This window comes from Solea solea, chromosome 20 (assembly GCF_958295425.1).
Source record: "Solea solea chromosome 20, fSolSol10.1, whole genome shotgun sequence".
NCBI lineage: Eukaryota > Metazoa > Chordata > Actinopteri > Pleuronectiformes > Soleidae > Solea > Solea solea.
The window spans coordinates 4982280-4996221 of record NC_081153.1 but is presented as its reverse complement, the minus strand read 5'-3'; the positions used below and the strand labels follow the sequence as shown (position 1 = coordinate 4996221).

The following is a 13942-nucleotide window of genomic DNA, read 5'->3' as shown; positions in this document are numbered from 1 at the left end:
GACAAAGTAATCAGCAGTTTAGGGATTGTGCGTGTTTGGCCGTGAGAAGAGAGTAGGACTCCTCCTCCTCCTCCTCCTCCTTCATCATCTCTGTTGGGTATAGATCACACAGCTCACATGGTTTATTTAACCTGGATTTATGGAGTCACTGTGACTCTGTGATCATAAAACAGTGGGTTATGAGCTGAATTCACTAAGTGTCTATTATTAGTGTGTCCTTCTAACTGGTGCTAAATGTATTTCCCTCTAAAAACAACGTAACATCAAATTAGAGAGGCAAATTAGTAACCAAAGTACAATGAAAAACAAAAATTGAATTTTTTAAAAAAAAAAGATTAAATAATACAAAAAAAAGAGTAATAGTTCATGTGGTGATTATTTAAAGCTGCTGCCAGTGATATTGTCAATTTATGTCTGACTTCCTGTCTTCTTCCCTTCTTTTTTACATTAGCTCATGAACGACAAACGGCCTGAACTTGTGCACAGAAACTCTTCTTCTTCTTCTCGGGGAGTTCTAGCTGTTGGTTTGATGGAAGTTTCTTCAAGATTTTACTCTCTTGAGACCGGAGCCTCGTTTTTCAGCCCATTATCACTGAGTTTGCAAGTCATGGGCTACTAATCGCCCCCTAATTAATGGTTGTGTGATTGGCAGTTGTTGATATTCAGTTCCAGTGCGGGTGATGGTGGCTGAAACCTGTGGGTGGTTTTTTTTGCTTCCCATCACTTTTGAGAGAGTCTGTGAAGGTTCTCAGTCGTGCAGATCAGCCGCTTTTCCCAGAGCGACTCGACTCGCATCGGCATGGCACTGTTATTTTGCTTTTCCATTAGTGATAGTACCTGGTACCTGGTACCTGGTACTTCTTTTTAGTACCTGCTCTGGCGAGGCTCCAGGCGAGCTGAGGGCGTGGGTGTGACGCTGTCAGACTGCTGGCCACTGATCGCGTTCGGTGTGAACTAGGGCTGCAGGATTCTGGGAAAAAAAATGTGAATCACGATTTTTTTTTTTGCTTAGAATTGAGATCACGATTCTCTGGCATGATTTTTTTTCCACAGATGGAAATGTTTATTGTGCTCACGAACAAAAGATTAAAAAAACATTCAATTAGGCTTTCAAGTAAAGTGCCTGAACATGGCCCTGCATAATGAGCTTATTGTTGTTATTGTTATTATTATTCTCGTAGTGGCTTCAGTGTTTCCACTAGCTCGACTTGTGACGGCATAACTAGGGAAAATGTGTGACGTCGTCCGAGTGCCGTCACAGGAAGAGGCACGAGAATCAAACCAAACAATGCCGAACTGTAGAATCCTGAAAACCTGGGTTTATCTCCAACATTTAAGCAAAGGAAATGTCTAAAATCTCATCATTTAATAGTGAAGTCTGGTGTATTTAGCGACAGCACTGCTGAAAGCCCGCCATCGCGAGCGGGGAGCCGAATGCGAACCTTTTTTCGGCACAAACTCGGGTCGGGTGCTTGTATGATTCTCGTCACGACCACCAGGGTTTTCATCCACCTTCACACTTTCTCCAATGTTCTGTGCCGCACTCACTCAGCGCCGCTGCTTGAAACTCTCAACTGCAGACGGGCGTCCGCCTCCGCTGACTCACGTGAGAGAGAGAAGGCAGCGACAAGGAAACTCAGAGAGGAAAATAGGATTGTTTATTTGCGTTGCAGCTCATGAAATAAAATGCAGAAGAATCGTCGTCATTTATAAATGAGATCACGTGTATTTGTGAATCTGTGAATCGAGATCGCGATTTTTTTTTATCAATTTATCATGCAGCACGAGTGTGAACACAGCATCAGACTGTTGGCGTCACACAGACCTCAGCGGTCGTACACACAGACGTGGAAAGTATGACCTGAGACCACCGTCACTGAGCAAACAAGCAGCTGTTTAAACACAGATTTTTGAGTATTTCACTGACGGCACCTTTAACGCTCACTTTCCAGGGCAACACAACCTGCTGCAGGCCGAGCGAACGCGGAGCAGGTGACAGGTCAGGAATGTGCCCTTGTGAGTGCACCACGTAGACAGATGTGTCCTGTGGCAGCCGCACCAGACTAGACTAAATAAAAATGTACCGCTCAATCCGCACTGTGCCCGACACAGGGAACATGTTCTGCTGATGTGGATCTAGAGGTGGGAGGAGGAGGAGGAGGAGGAGGAGGAGGAGTGGGGAGTGGTGCGAGGAGACGTGCACTCTGACTCTTGTCAGGAAACTGAGAGACATTTAACAGTTATCATCTTATTCAGCTGCTTTACAAAGATCAGCCATTAACATATGCATATTTGTGACTTGTGCCTTTTGTTGTCAGTAGTAGATGCACCAACACTGGACTGCAAGACAAAACACAGCTTTGTGTTTCTTCACCTGACGTTTGATGTTGCACATGTTTTTTGTTTTTTTTTTGCCAGCTGTTCAGAATCGTGGTCCCCTCAGGTTTCTGTGTAGCTCATCAGGCCGGTTTGTTTACCTGAGTCGTATATTGTTTGTTGCCTTAGTCGTTTGTGCGTGTACAATATGAATGATTACGCTTTGGCACTATCTTTAAACTCTCAGCATGGACGACACAACAACAAAAATAGATGTCATTATTTATCTGTGCTCCTCTGCCCACATTCAGGGAAACGTTCAAGCAGACTCTCTTTTCTCTCACACGACGATCAGACTCCCAACAATCATCATCTCATCCGCTCCACTATGTGTCCAGAAATGCTTTGCCGTCGTATTCAGCTGTGTGAAGTGATGGATCAGGTGTTAGAGAGTGTAACGTCTACTTCATACAAATGCAAGGGAAAGAGGAGAGGCTTAAACCCAGGTACACGTCCGTTATTCACACTTTATTCCGTATATATATATGCTGTATAAGATGGATTGGTTTTCTGGCTTGAAAACAAAGATCCCACGTTTGCATGTTCAGAGCTAGAATTGGTTTTGCACCACTTGAAAAATGACAGATTGTTTAAAGGAACTTCAAACTATTAAGACGCGTGTGCCTTAATAGATGAAGATTAGCATATACGTGTTGATGCCATAAGTGAGAACGAGCAATTCAAAAGTTCCAAACCTTAAAGTCAGAAACAATAGATGCTATAGATTCACAGACACTGGGTCAGGACCCGCAGATTATTGGTTTGCCCAAATAAACTCAAGCCTTTCCCCACACTAGAGGATTCTCAAATCTGACTTGATTTTAAAAACGTGTAAAGACTTTTTTTGAAACCGATGATCGGTGTTTTAATCGTGAGAAAGACTTTTTTGGGATCTCACAGAACATTTGCACGATTTATCGCAACTTCAGAATATAAACAGACATGGAGGCGGATTGTCGTCGGCGTCGTCAGTTAACAGCTGTTGTGCTGAGAAACTGGATGAAGTCATGGCTGAGAAGACCGAATCTGCGGTTCTAAACAAAAAGTTTGCGACATCCGTTTTCCGGTCGACTCACTCTCATTGGTTATGGCGAGGTTCTGCTCACGCCCACCAATCACGGTTCAGTCGTAAATATCCAACATGTGTAGTACTTACGATTTGAAATCATGAAGACCAGAAGATTTGTTCAAATCAGCCACGATTGTCGGAAGGGACCAAAATCTGTCCAATTCTCCTCTTGTGTGGGGACAGAATTGACTGAATTCTGAAGATTTCTTAACGTAACACATGCACAAAATAAACTAGTGACTCATTCAGGGCTGGTTTACTTTTACAAAATAATACCGGACGTTACAAAAAAAGTGGGTCCCATTTGAAAGGTTTGCGAAACACTGTCATAGACGGTGGTTCCAGCATCTTAGCAGAGCTTCAGTTACGACGTTCCAATCCAACTTTACTGTCACCGTGGACCAAAGTGCTGCACATTATAATAAATTAAGTCTCACATGAGGCAATAAAATACATAAATAGATGAAAAGACATAAAACATGGGTAATAGTAAGCAGCCATACCATAGAACACAATAAATATTTAATAGTAAAATAACGTTGACGACTTCGAGTGTCGTAAATAACAGTTGAACAACTTTTACCTTCAACACTGCCTCATTAACGAGGCTGTAACTTATAAAGACTATATGAAGCGTGTTAAATTCAGATTTACAGACCAGATACACATATACACTGAAGACATGAACGCTGATTAAAGGCTCGTTTGAATGTCAAGGAGCAGCCGATAATAATGGGACGGGTTCTGTCCAACGTCACCGGCATCAGTCGTGAACTGCGGACGTGAGCTCAGTTGGAGATCGTAAAATGGCGACTTCTGCTCCTCTTGGCTTAGACTGCTCTGGTCTTCTATGTCCTCGGGACCAGATCTTCCAAACATCTTATAATCCGTCCTGAACGTGGGACGTGGTCCTGCTCCAGTTTTCTTTTCCTTCTCCGTCTCCTTTCTGGACGATCTGTTGATCTGTTGACCCTTTTGTCTTAAGTAACTTAAGTACTTTTCATTGCTGCCAGTGTGAATATTCTTTTAGCCTGATAAGTCTTGACTGTATAGCGACAGTTGGAGAGAAAGATGATGTGATGTTTTTCAGATTAAAGCTTAGCAGAGCAAATGTGTTTAATATTAATAGAACACAGAGTTTGAGAAGGTCATTTGGTATTTGGTATTTTGGCCCCAAACACAGTTTATTTCCCAGTTTATCTCCCCTGATGTTCAGGCAGATGCTACACAGAGAATGCGGGTGTAGTTATAATTGAAAATAGTAGTTGGAAAACTGAGTCTACTTCTCTCTTGCCTTATTCTGTCAGTAAACGTTTTCCTGAAGGTTTCAATCGCCGGTTCAGTAGAACATGATGTCAATTTTGTAAATTATTTTCCCCATTTATGGGAAAACGGACGATAGAGCGCGGCACATAGTTGGACACCATGTGAGTGACAGCTGGTATAGGGCTGAACAACTCATCGCCTATTCGCAGGAGGCGCAGTATTTGTGTTAAATTACCATTTCAGGTTAAATATTATCCTGACATCACACAGTAATCATTTTAAACATGTTACTCAAATGAAAATAAGAATAAACACCTTTCCCTTCAGTCAAAATAATCACAATTAAATATTTATATGAGATTGTTCAGCCCTACTGTGAGAAGTGAGATGTTGAGTCGTGAGCTGTGAGTGTGTCTTTTTCTTTATCGCTTCAGGAAATGTCTCTGTCCACACTAAACCCCTCCCAAAACTACTTAAAAACGCTGTAGTACGTATGCCAGGCCTGTAAGTGGCGCTGTAACGCTGCTACACCAAATATGGAGAAGACAATGTTATACATCGTACATTATCACAGAAACAAACAACAGTGTTGCCAACTTTGTGACTTTGTTGCTATATTTAGCGACTTTTCAGAACCCTTGGTGACTTTCTGCTATAATGCAAACTACTTTCCAAGAAGGAAACAGTCAGTTCTGCCTCACAAGTGAGCTTCATCTAGTCGTCATTTTCCCAAAGTACAGTTTCAGGTTTCCCAAAACGTTGTTTACGTGCGGACGAAACACAAATACGATACAAAAAAAAACTATACGGATTCACCTAGACTGGTTTCTGTGTGGACCGGCCCTTAAACTCTGCTTTTATGGACACTTGTTTTGTTGCGTTATTTTGGTCAAACTCTCTTTTAGACTCTTCTTAGACTATTTCTGCAGGTTTTCTTTGTCGCGTAGGCAGGCAGTCGCCAGTGCTGGAGTAGCAAATCATTCCACTGAAGGGACCTGTATGCAGAGAAGGTGTAGCAGAACAGCCAATAGGAGTGTCTTCTCTCTCTGAAGAGCTGCCTTGTGATTGGTCAAAAGTCTCACATGATGCCACAGATTTAGTTGCTGCGAAGAGAAGAAGTGTCATTCTCTCTTATGACTTGGAAAGGTTGATACGTAATAACTGGTCATTAACACCCAAGATAAATTGTTTTTACTGTACCTTTAAAGCTGTTGTCTCTCCAGCTGTGTACTCTAATGCCACTTTTCCACTATATGGTCCCGCCACGACTCGACTCACCTCGGCATGGCATGTTTTTTTTGCTCGAGAATCAAACCGAACAATGCCGAAACTGTAGATCAGTTAAAAAGAATTAAAAAAATTCTGAAAACATGTTAATCTTTAACCATTTAAACATCTAAAATCTCAATTTTTAACAGAGTCTGTGCTGCGGTCATGCAGGAAGTACTGAACTAAAGTCTTTAATGAACTGATTCTAATGATTCAGTTACACAGAAAACAACTGCTTTACAAGCAAGGTTATAATAGTTTTGGATTTTTCATTAGTTTTACTTTTTTATTTCATTTTGACTTTTTGTTTTTAAAATGAATTAATTTTAATTAGTTTAGTTTAGAGCGGGTTTGCTAGTTTTTATTTTTGTAAATGCTTAGTTTTAGTTCAGTTTTTTGTAATATGGAGTATTTGTGTCTCAAATACAAGCTTTCAAAATTGCTGGCACACTTCACGTGAACCCAAAAGGATTATTTATGTATGAAATTAATTTACAAAAGATGAAACCTAAGCACCTTTTCGCGACAATTCTAATTATTTTTATTAACACACAAATCAGTTTCTGTTAGTTATCGGGTTTTTAGTTTCCGTTATTTCGTTCGTAAATATAATTACCTTGTTTACAAGTCACTTGTTTGTGTGTGTGTCGCATGTAAAACCAAATCATGGCACTTTCACTGACTCCGCCCACATTGAGGAGGTACTACATAGTCATTGAAAACCAACTAAATTGTGCCGTGCCAAGGCGAGTCGTTGCCGGGACCATGTAGTGGAAAAGCGGCGTTAGTGACACCAGTACCAGGGACCACAGATATCTGCATCACTATGACATGAAGCCTTAAAATCATAGCGTCCAAACCATTCCACGGGGGGTTGTCTCTACTACTACCTCTGGAGTGATGCATTGTGGGTAGTGTGTGTGTATCATGCAGGTTCTCTCAGACTTTATGTTGCAGTGTTAACTAAAAAAAAACAAAAAGAGAACACGTGGAGATTCAACAGCTTTAAAAACGGGTTTAAATATTAGAAATATTCCTGTGTTTTAAGTCTTTTTATGTGCAGGACAAAATGTGAAACATTTCTGGATTCATACTCTAAAAAAAAAACCCACTGATGCATTTATCATTCCAGACTGTTGTAAACACACACACATGCACACACGCACACACACACTCTCCATCCCATTCATAAATCATCACCCGTGTTTATTCAGACACGTTTCGACAAGATTGAAAATGTGTAGTAAAGAATTGAATTTGGCTATATTAGATTATTGTTATTTTTCATTTTGTAGTTATTTTATTGTAAACATGTGCTGCTCTTGTAATGTCGACTGAATATTAAAGTAAAAATAAATCAAACAAATGCAATTGTCATACCATACAGACTTTGTCTCTTTTATGAATTATTGCCACTGTGTTTTAACACTGTACACACACAACCAGCTATAACTATACTATGACTATGACATGACATACTGTACTATGACTTTTTGGACGAGATATTAAACTATGAATCTTGGTGTGAGTTTGCACGAATTTTTTGTCTCATTTTGGACAACATACTATACTATGACCTGTTTGACTCATTTTGGACGATTTACTATACTATGACTTTTTGACTCATTTTGGACGACATACTATACTGTGACTTTTTTGAGTGATTTTGGACGACATACTATACTATGACCTTTCTGACTCATTTTGGACGACATACTATACTATGACTTTTTTGTCTCATTTTGGACAACCTACTATACTATGACTTTTTTGACTGATTTTGGACAACACTATACTATGACTTTTTTGTCACATTTTGGACGACATACTAGACAATGATTTCTTTGAGTGATTTTGGACCACATACTGTACTATGACTTTTTTGACTGATTTTGGACGACATACTGTACTATGACTTTTTTGACTGATTTTGGACGACATACTATACTATGACTTTTTTGTCTCATTTTGGACGACCTACTATACTATGACTTTTTTGTCACATTTTGGATGACGTACTATACTATGACTTTTTTGACTCATTTTGGACGACCTACTATACTATGACTTTTTTGTCACAATTTGGATGACGTACTATACTGTGACTTTTTTGACTCATTTTGGACGACCTACTATACTATGACTTTTTTGTCACATTTTGGATGACGTACTATACTATGACTTTTTTGACTCATTTTGGACAACACTATACTATGACTTTTTTGTCACATTTTGGACGACATACTAGACTATGGCTTTTTGGACTGATTTTGGACGACATACTATACTGTGACTTTTTTGACTGATTTTGGACGACATACTATAACTTTTTGACTAATGTTGGACGACATGCTATACTATGACTTTTTTGACTGATTTTGGACGACATACTGTACTATGACTTTTTTGACTGATTTTGGACGACATACTATACTATGACTTTTTTGTCTCATTTTGGACGACCTACTATACTATGATTTTTTTGTCACATTTTGGACGACCTACTATACTATGACTTTTTTGACTCATTTTGGACGAACTACTATACTATGACTTTTTTGTCACATTTTGGATGACGTACTATACTATGACTTTTTTGACTCATTTTGGACAACACTATACTATGACTTTTTTGTCACATTTTGGACGACATACTAGACTATGGCTTTTTGGACTGATTTTGGACGACATACTATACTGTGACTTTTTTGACTGATTTTGGACGACATACTATAACTTTTTGACTCATGTTGGACGACATACTATACTATGACTTTTTGTCTCATTTTGGACAACCTACTATACTATAACCTTTTTGAGTGATTTTGGACGACATAATATACTATGACTTTTTTGACTAATTTTGGATGACATACTATACTATGACTTTTTTGGCACTTTTTGGACGACATACTATACTATGACTTTTTTGGCACTTTTTGGACGACATACTAGACTATGACTTTTTGGACTGATTTTGGACGACATAATATACTATGACTTTTTTGACTAATTTTGGATGACATACTATACTATGATATTTTTGACGGCATACTATACTATGACTTTTTTGGCACTTTTTGGACAACATGACTTTTTGACTCATTTTGGACAACACTGTACTATGACTTTTTTGTCACATTTTGGACGACACACTAGACTATGACTTTTTGGACTGATTTTGGACGACATACTATACTATGACTTTTTTGTCTCATTTTGGACAACCTACTATACTATGACTTTTTTGTCTCATTTTGGACGACCTACTATACTATGACTTTTTTGACGGCATACTATACTATGACTTTTTTGGCACTTTTTGGACGACATGACTTTTTGTCACATTTTGGATGACATACTAAACTATAATATTTTGGTGCGATTTTGGACGACATACAAAAAGAAAAACATACCTTATTTTCCCCCTGTGAACCCAAACACAAACATACAAGGACATTTTTGACAATATGAAGATTTCTTTTTTCGTCTTTATTTGGACCGTTTATGTCAACATATTAGGACATTTTTGACAGTATGAAAAAACATTTTTTTTTCAAAAAATCTCATCAAAACAGACCCCGAAAAAAATAAATCTCATAAAAATAGAGCCTGTTAATTTGAAAAAATGATTTTAGGTGATTACAATACACTTCCATGCAAATATACTAAACACTAAATATAAGACTGTAAAAATACCATTAAAATTCAATCAAAACATTTTATATTAAATGCTTTAATGTTTAAGTGTTTCCAGAACAATGGAGTATGAAACATGAAACATATACATTTAATTAAGTAAATCTTATTGTTCATCTTTTGCGTGGAATGTTGTCAGTTTGAATGTTTTGTACGTTTTTCACAACGGGGAACAAATAAGATGATGCTGTTGCACCTGCCTCCGCACAGCAGGTGGCGCTCGTCACGTACCAGCCTGGTCACTTAACGAAGAAGAAGACAAAGCGGTAGCGGAAATGCCTCTCATCTGGTGGACGGACTTGCTTCTCCAGCTCGGTTAGCACTAGATGCTGTTAACTGCGCCAACGTTGTCCTGTTGTGAACACCTAGTTAAGAGCAAGGTAACTGCTAGTTATCGTTAACCACCGAGCAGCCGCTATGGACTCGTGGCTCCGCTTCTCGGCGCAGAGTCAAAGCAAAGAGCGACTCTTCAGGTAAAGTGAAGCTCGAGTGAGTGAGTGAGTGAATGTGGTGAAGTTGTTATGTCAGGTCACAACTGTCATCATGACTGACCTCAGTCTGAACCCTGTGATTGTCATAGCAACTGCTTATAACCGTTTCTTTAACAACGTTATCGACTTACAGGATTAACAATTGTATCATCTCTGCATCATGTAGACTACAGACAAAATTATTTATTCATGAAGTAGTTGGAGTGTTGTTCTTTTTTAAATAAAAGTGTTTTAAGTCTGAAATGTGAATATTCTCTGGGTTTTTTGCTCCATATAACATAGAAATCATTCAAACTAAATATACATTTTGGCTTGTTGACAAAACAAGACATTTGAGAACATAATTTTGAAATTTGGGAACACTTTCTTAATCCAGAGGTCTCAAAATTTCCACTTAATATGAAGTTATAAATAGGTTATTTCAAAGTGCTTTACAATAATAATAAAAAAGAAAGAAATACTCCAGCAGCAGCATTAAACGCCTAATTAAATACAATAAAAAACATTCAAATAGAGGTCAAATAAATTGAAATATAACAGAAAGTTGCAGTTTTCTGCAGTTAACTGAGATGCAGCAGTGATTCAAACACAGGTCGGTTTTCAGGCTAAATTTAAAACAATGAATTGATATTCCAGATATTTGGGGCATTAAAATCAGAACTATTTATTGTTCCATATTTTAAAACAAACACTTTTCAAAGTGAAAGGATGTGAAATATTGTCATAAATATTATTAAGTTTGACTTTTTTGAGACCCCTGGATTAGTCACTTACTTCCTGTACATGTGCGGTCATATAATTGGGGATGATTCTAAATCTTCTTCAGTCAGTGATGTCATTGTCACAACATGGTGGATAGAAGAGGCACTGAATGTGTGTGTGTGTGTGTGTGTGTGTGTTGTTGCAGGGCAGCTCAGTACGCCTGCACTCTGCTGGGCTACACGCTGCAGAAGGGCGGCACAGCAGCCGAACTCAGGAAAACCGTCAGTCAGCTGGAGGCACACATGAGTCTGACGAGGAAGTGTGAGTGAAGCAGACACACTTTGACTTTAAACTGAAGAAGAAGTGTGACTGATATGTGTGTGTGTGTGTGTGTCCGTGTCCCGCAGTGATGCGTCTGGGAAACTCGGTGGAGGCTCTGGAAGCCGCCAAGAGAGCCATACACCTGTCCGACAGCGTGCTGAGGCTCTGCCTGACCATCAGCCACCTCAACAGAGCCATGTACTTCGCCTGCGACAACGTCCTGTGGGCTGGAAAAACTGGCCTCATCTCCAAACTGGACCAGCACAAGTGGAGCCAGAGGTCTTTTAGGTGAGCGTCCTGTTTCTCTCTGCATCAGACAATTACAGTTATTACTTATTTGTATACGTTATCTTTATTTGAAATATGTAAGTGCACTGCAGATCACAGAGACAGGCTAATTGATGGTAAATAAATTAAGTAATTTTGTGGATAATTAATGCCACTTTTCCACAACATGGTCCCGGCACGCCTGTTTCTGGAGATCAAACTGAACTGCAAATGAAGAGAGGGTGTGTGTGTGTGTGCGCTAGTGTGGGAGTACATTCCACCAGAGAGGAGCCTGGTAACTGAAGGCTCAGTCACTTCTGTTATCAGTGAACTGGTTCTTCTGGTGCAACGAGCAATTCTACATACGGAAATGTTATATTCACACTTATTTCTGAACAGATTTAGACCCATTTTTGACCTCATTAAGCCAGAATCTGATGACAGGGCAGAGCCTCAGCTCCTCTCGTCTCCTCTTCACAGGTATTACCTCTTCGCTCTCATCCTCAACCTGACTCGCGACGTTTACGAGCTGCGACTCCTCATGGAGTCAGAAGCGCGTTACAGAGCCACCAAATCCTCGCCCAGCACCACCCAGCCCGAAGAGCAACTGATCACTCCCGCCACTCCGGTCACCGCGGCGCTGCCCTTCGTGTCGGTATGGCTCCGCAGACAGCTGCACCTGCTGGTGACGGTGTTGTACAGCAACCCACCGCTGCTCCTGGACCTGCTGAAGAACAGCTGCGATATCTTCATCCCACTGGACCGGCTGGGGATTTACCCCACGGGGTCGGGCTTTGTCGGTGCCTGTGGCCTGACCTCCTCTGTCCTGTCCATCCTGACCATGATTCATCCCTGGCTCAAACTCAAGCCATGAATCCCAGACAATGAGTGGAGACGGACAGTGGAGCCACAGAGACTGATCATCAGGCTGTGAAGTAAAAGTTTGTGATATGGAAGCAGGACATCTGAATACTTCAGGTAACATTAACATGAGTGACACCGCGCAGCTCATCACTGAGCATCAGCAGCAGCTCTGCTCACTGTCGTCCCATCGTAACACATCATTGTCTCCCAGAAGTTCAGAGAGACAGAGGGAAACGTAAATAGACTGTTTTTTTGAAGTGTGGTTGTATAAACGAGTCTGACACATAGTCAGCACTAAGAAGTTGAGCACTTTCAACCACTTTAAATACCTTGAAAATGTGTTGAACCTTTCATCTTTTCTGACTGGAAACTGAAGCCACTAACTCACCACCGTCCACGTCTGTTGAAAGCAGAGCTCCTGCTAAAATAAACACAAACAAAAGGATTTCCAAACACCTGTTTGAACCGCAGTGGATTAATTACTCCTGCATGATGTGAATAAATAGATTTCTTTATGCCATTTTGTTTGTAAAGTGAAACAAACTTCAGTGACAACACTGACAAAAGTCAGTGTTGACTGTATTTCATACAACCACACTTTAAATACCTGAATTATCCCTTTAACAACAATCGTCTTTTCTATCTACGGACGTTAAGAATAGTCGCCTCTTACGACGCACCTCTTCATAATCTCGCTGATTTCCTTATACCCTTGTGTGATATTTAACCAAACAAAATGTCTGCCATGATATTGGACATTGTTCTTCAGTCGTGGTGTCACCTGCATATGTACGACCGATGTGGAACAATGAGTGAAGACACTAGACGTGGTGTCAAGCGGGGAAAACTGATTTCACTGTGTTTCTGTCAAACCTTCTGCTAACAACTTAAAGTGTGCAAGTACTTGTCCGTCTCTGTTGGGACATGTCCAGTCCAACACTTAAGAGACATCAGCATGTAGAGTTAAGTCAGCCGACTGCTCTTCAGTCTAATCATACTAGTCTTTAGTTGAGACAGCGTCGTGTCTCGCATGTTACAACTCTTTTAAAGTTTTGAGAATAAATCTAAAGAGGATAGTTCAGGGTTATTTTGTGGTTGTATAAAGCTTGACTTTGCTTCCTCTGTGTGCTTAGACACATTCAGGAGACGTGAGGACAGGTAAGGACAATAGAAAAATATCAGTAAGTTCAAATTTGTACATTTGTGACCCACAGGCCAGAAGCTTCCTTGTCTCTGAAAGCTAAAAACACAGATTTTGTCTATTAAATTTAGAGTGTGAGGTTTACAAAAGTGAATCAAACTTTAGTTCTTTTTAATGGAAAAGGCTGTTAAACTGTAAGAAAAGCATTTAACATATCCCTTAAGCTATTGTTGACTTAATGACAGACATTTTTCAAGATTCATCTATTTAAGTAGCAGTCAACTGTATATAGCACCATGTATACAGTTTCCTATACAACCACACTTCAAAAATCCTGAACTATCCCTTTAACATTACGGTGTTTCAGGTACAAACCGGTTTAATATATTCTTAATTAACAAACTGAGATTTTCTAAGCTTCAGTGTGAACTACTGTGATCTACAAAGACAATAAAATGCACTCAAAACTAATGAGTC

At 39.8% G+C, this 13942-nt stretch overlaps 1 protein-coding gene across 1 annotated transcript; it reads left to right on the top strand.

Annotated features, from left to right (window-relative positions):
• Nucleotides 1–9954: 9954 nt before the first annotated feature.
• pex11b (peroxisomal biogenesis factor 11 beta) lies at nt 9955–13936 on the top strand. The gene is made up of 4 exons (XM_058619723.1): nt 9955–10152; nt 11078–11193; nt 11280–11481; nt 11941–13936. The coding sequence occupies exons 1-4, from the start codon at nt 10097–10099 to the stop codon at nt 12332–12334; spliced, it is 768 nt and encodes a 255-aa protein (XP_058475706.1). The 5' UTR covers nt 9955–10096; the 3' UTR covers nt 12335–13936.
• Nucleotides 13937–13942: the final 6 nt, after the last annotated feature.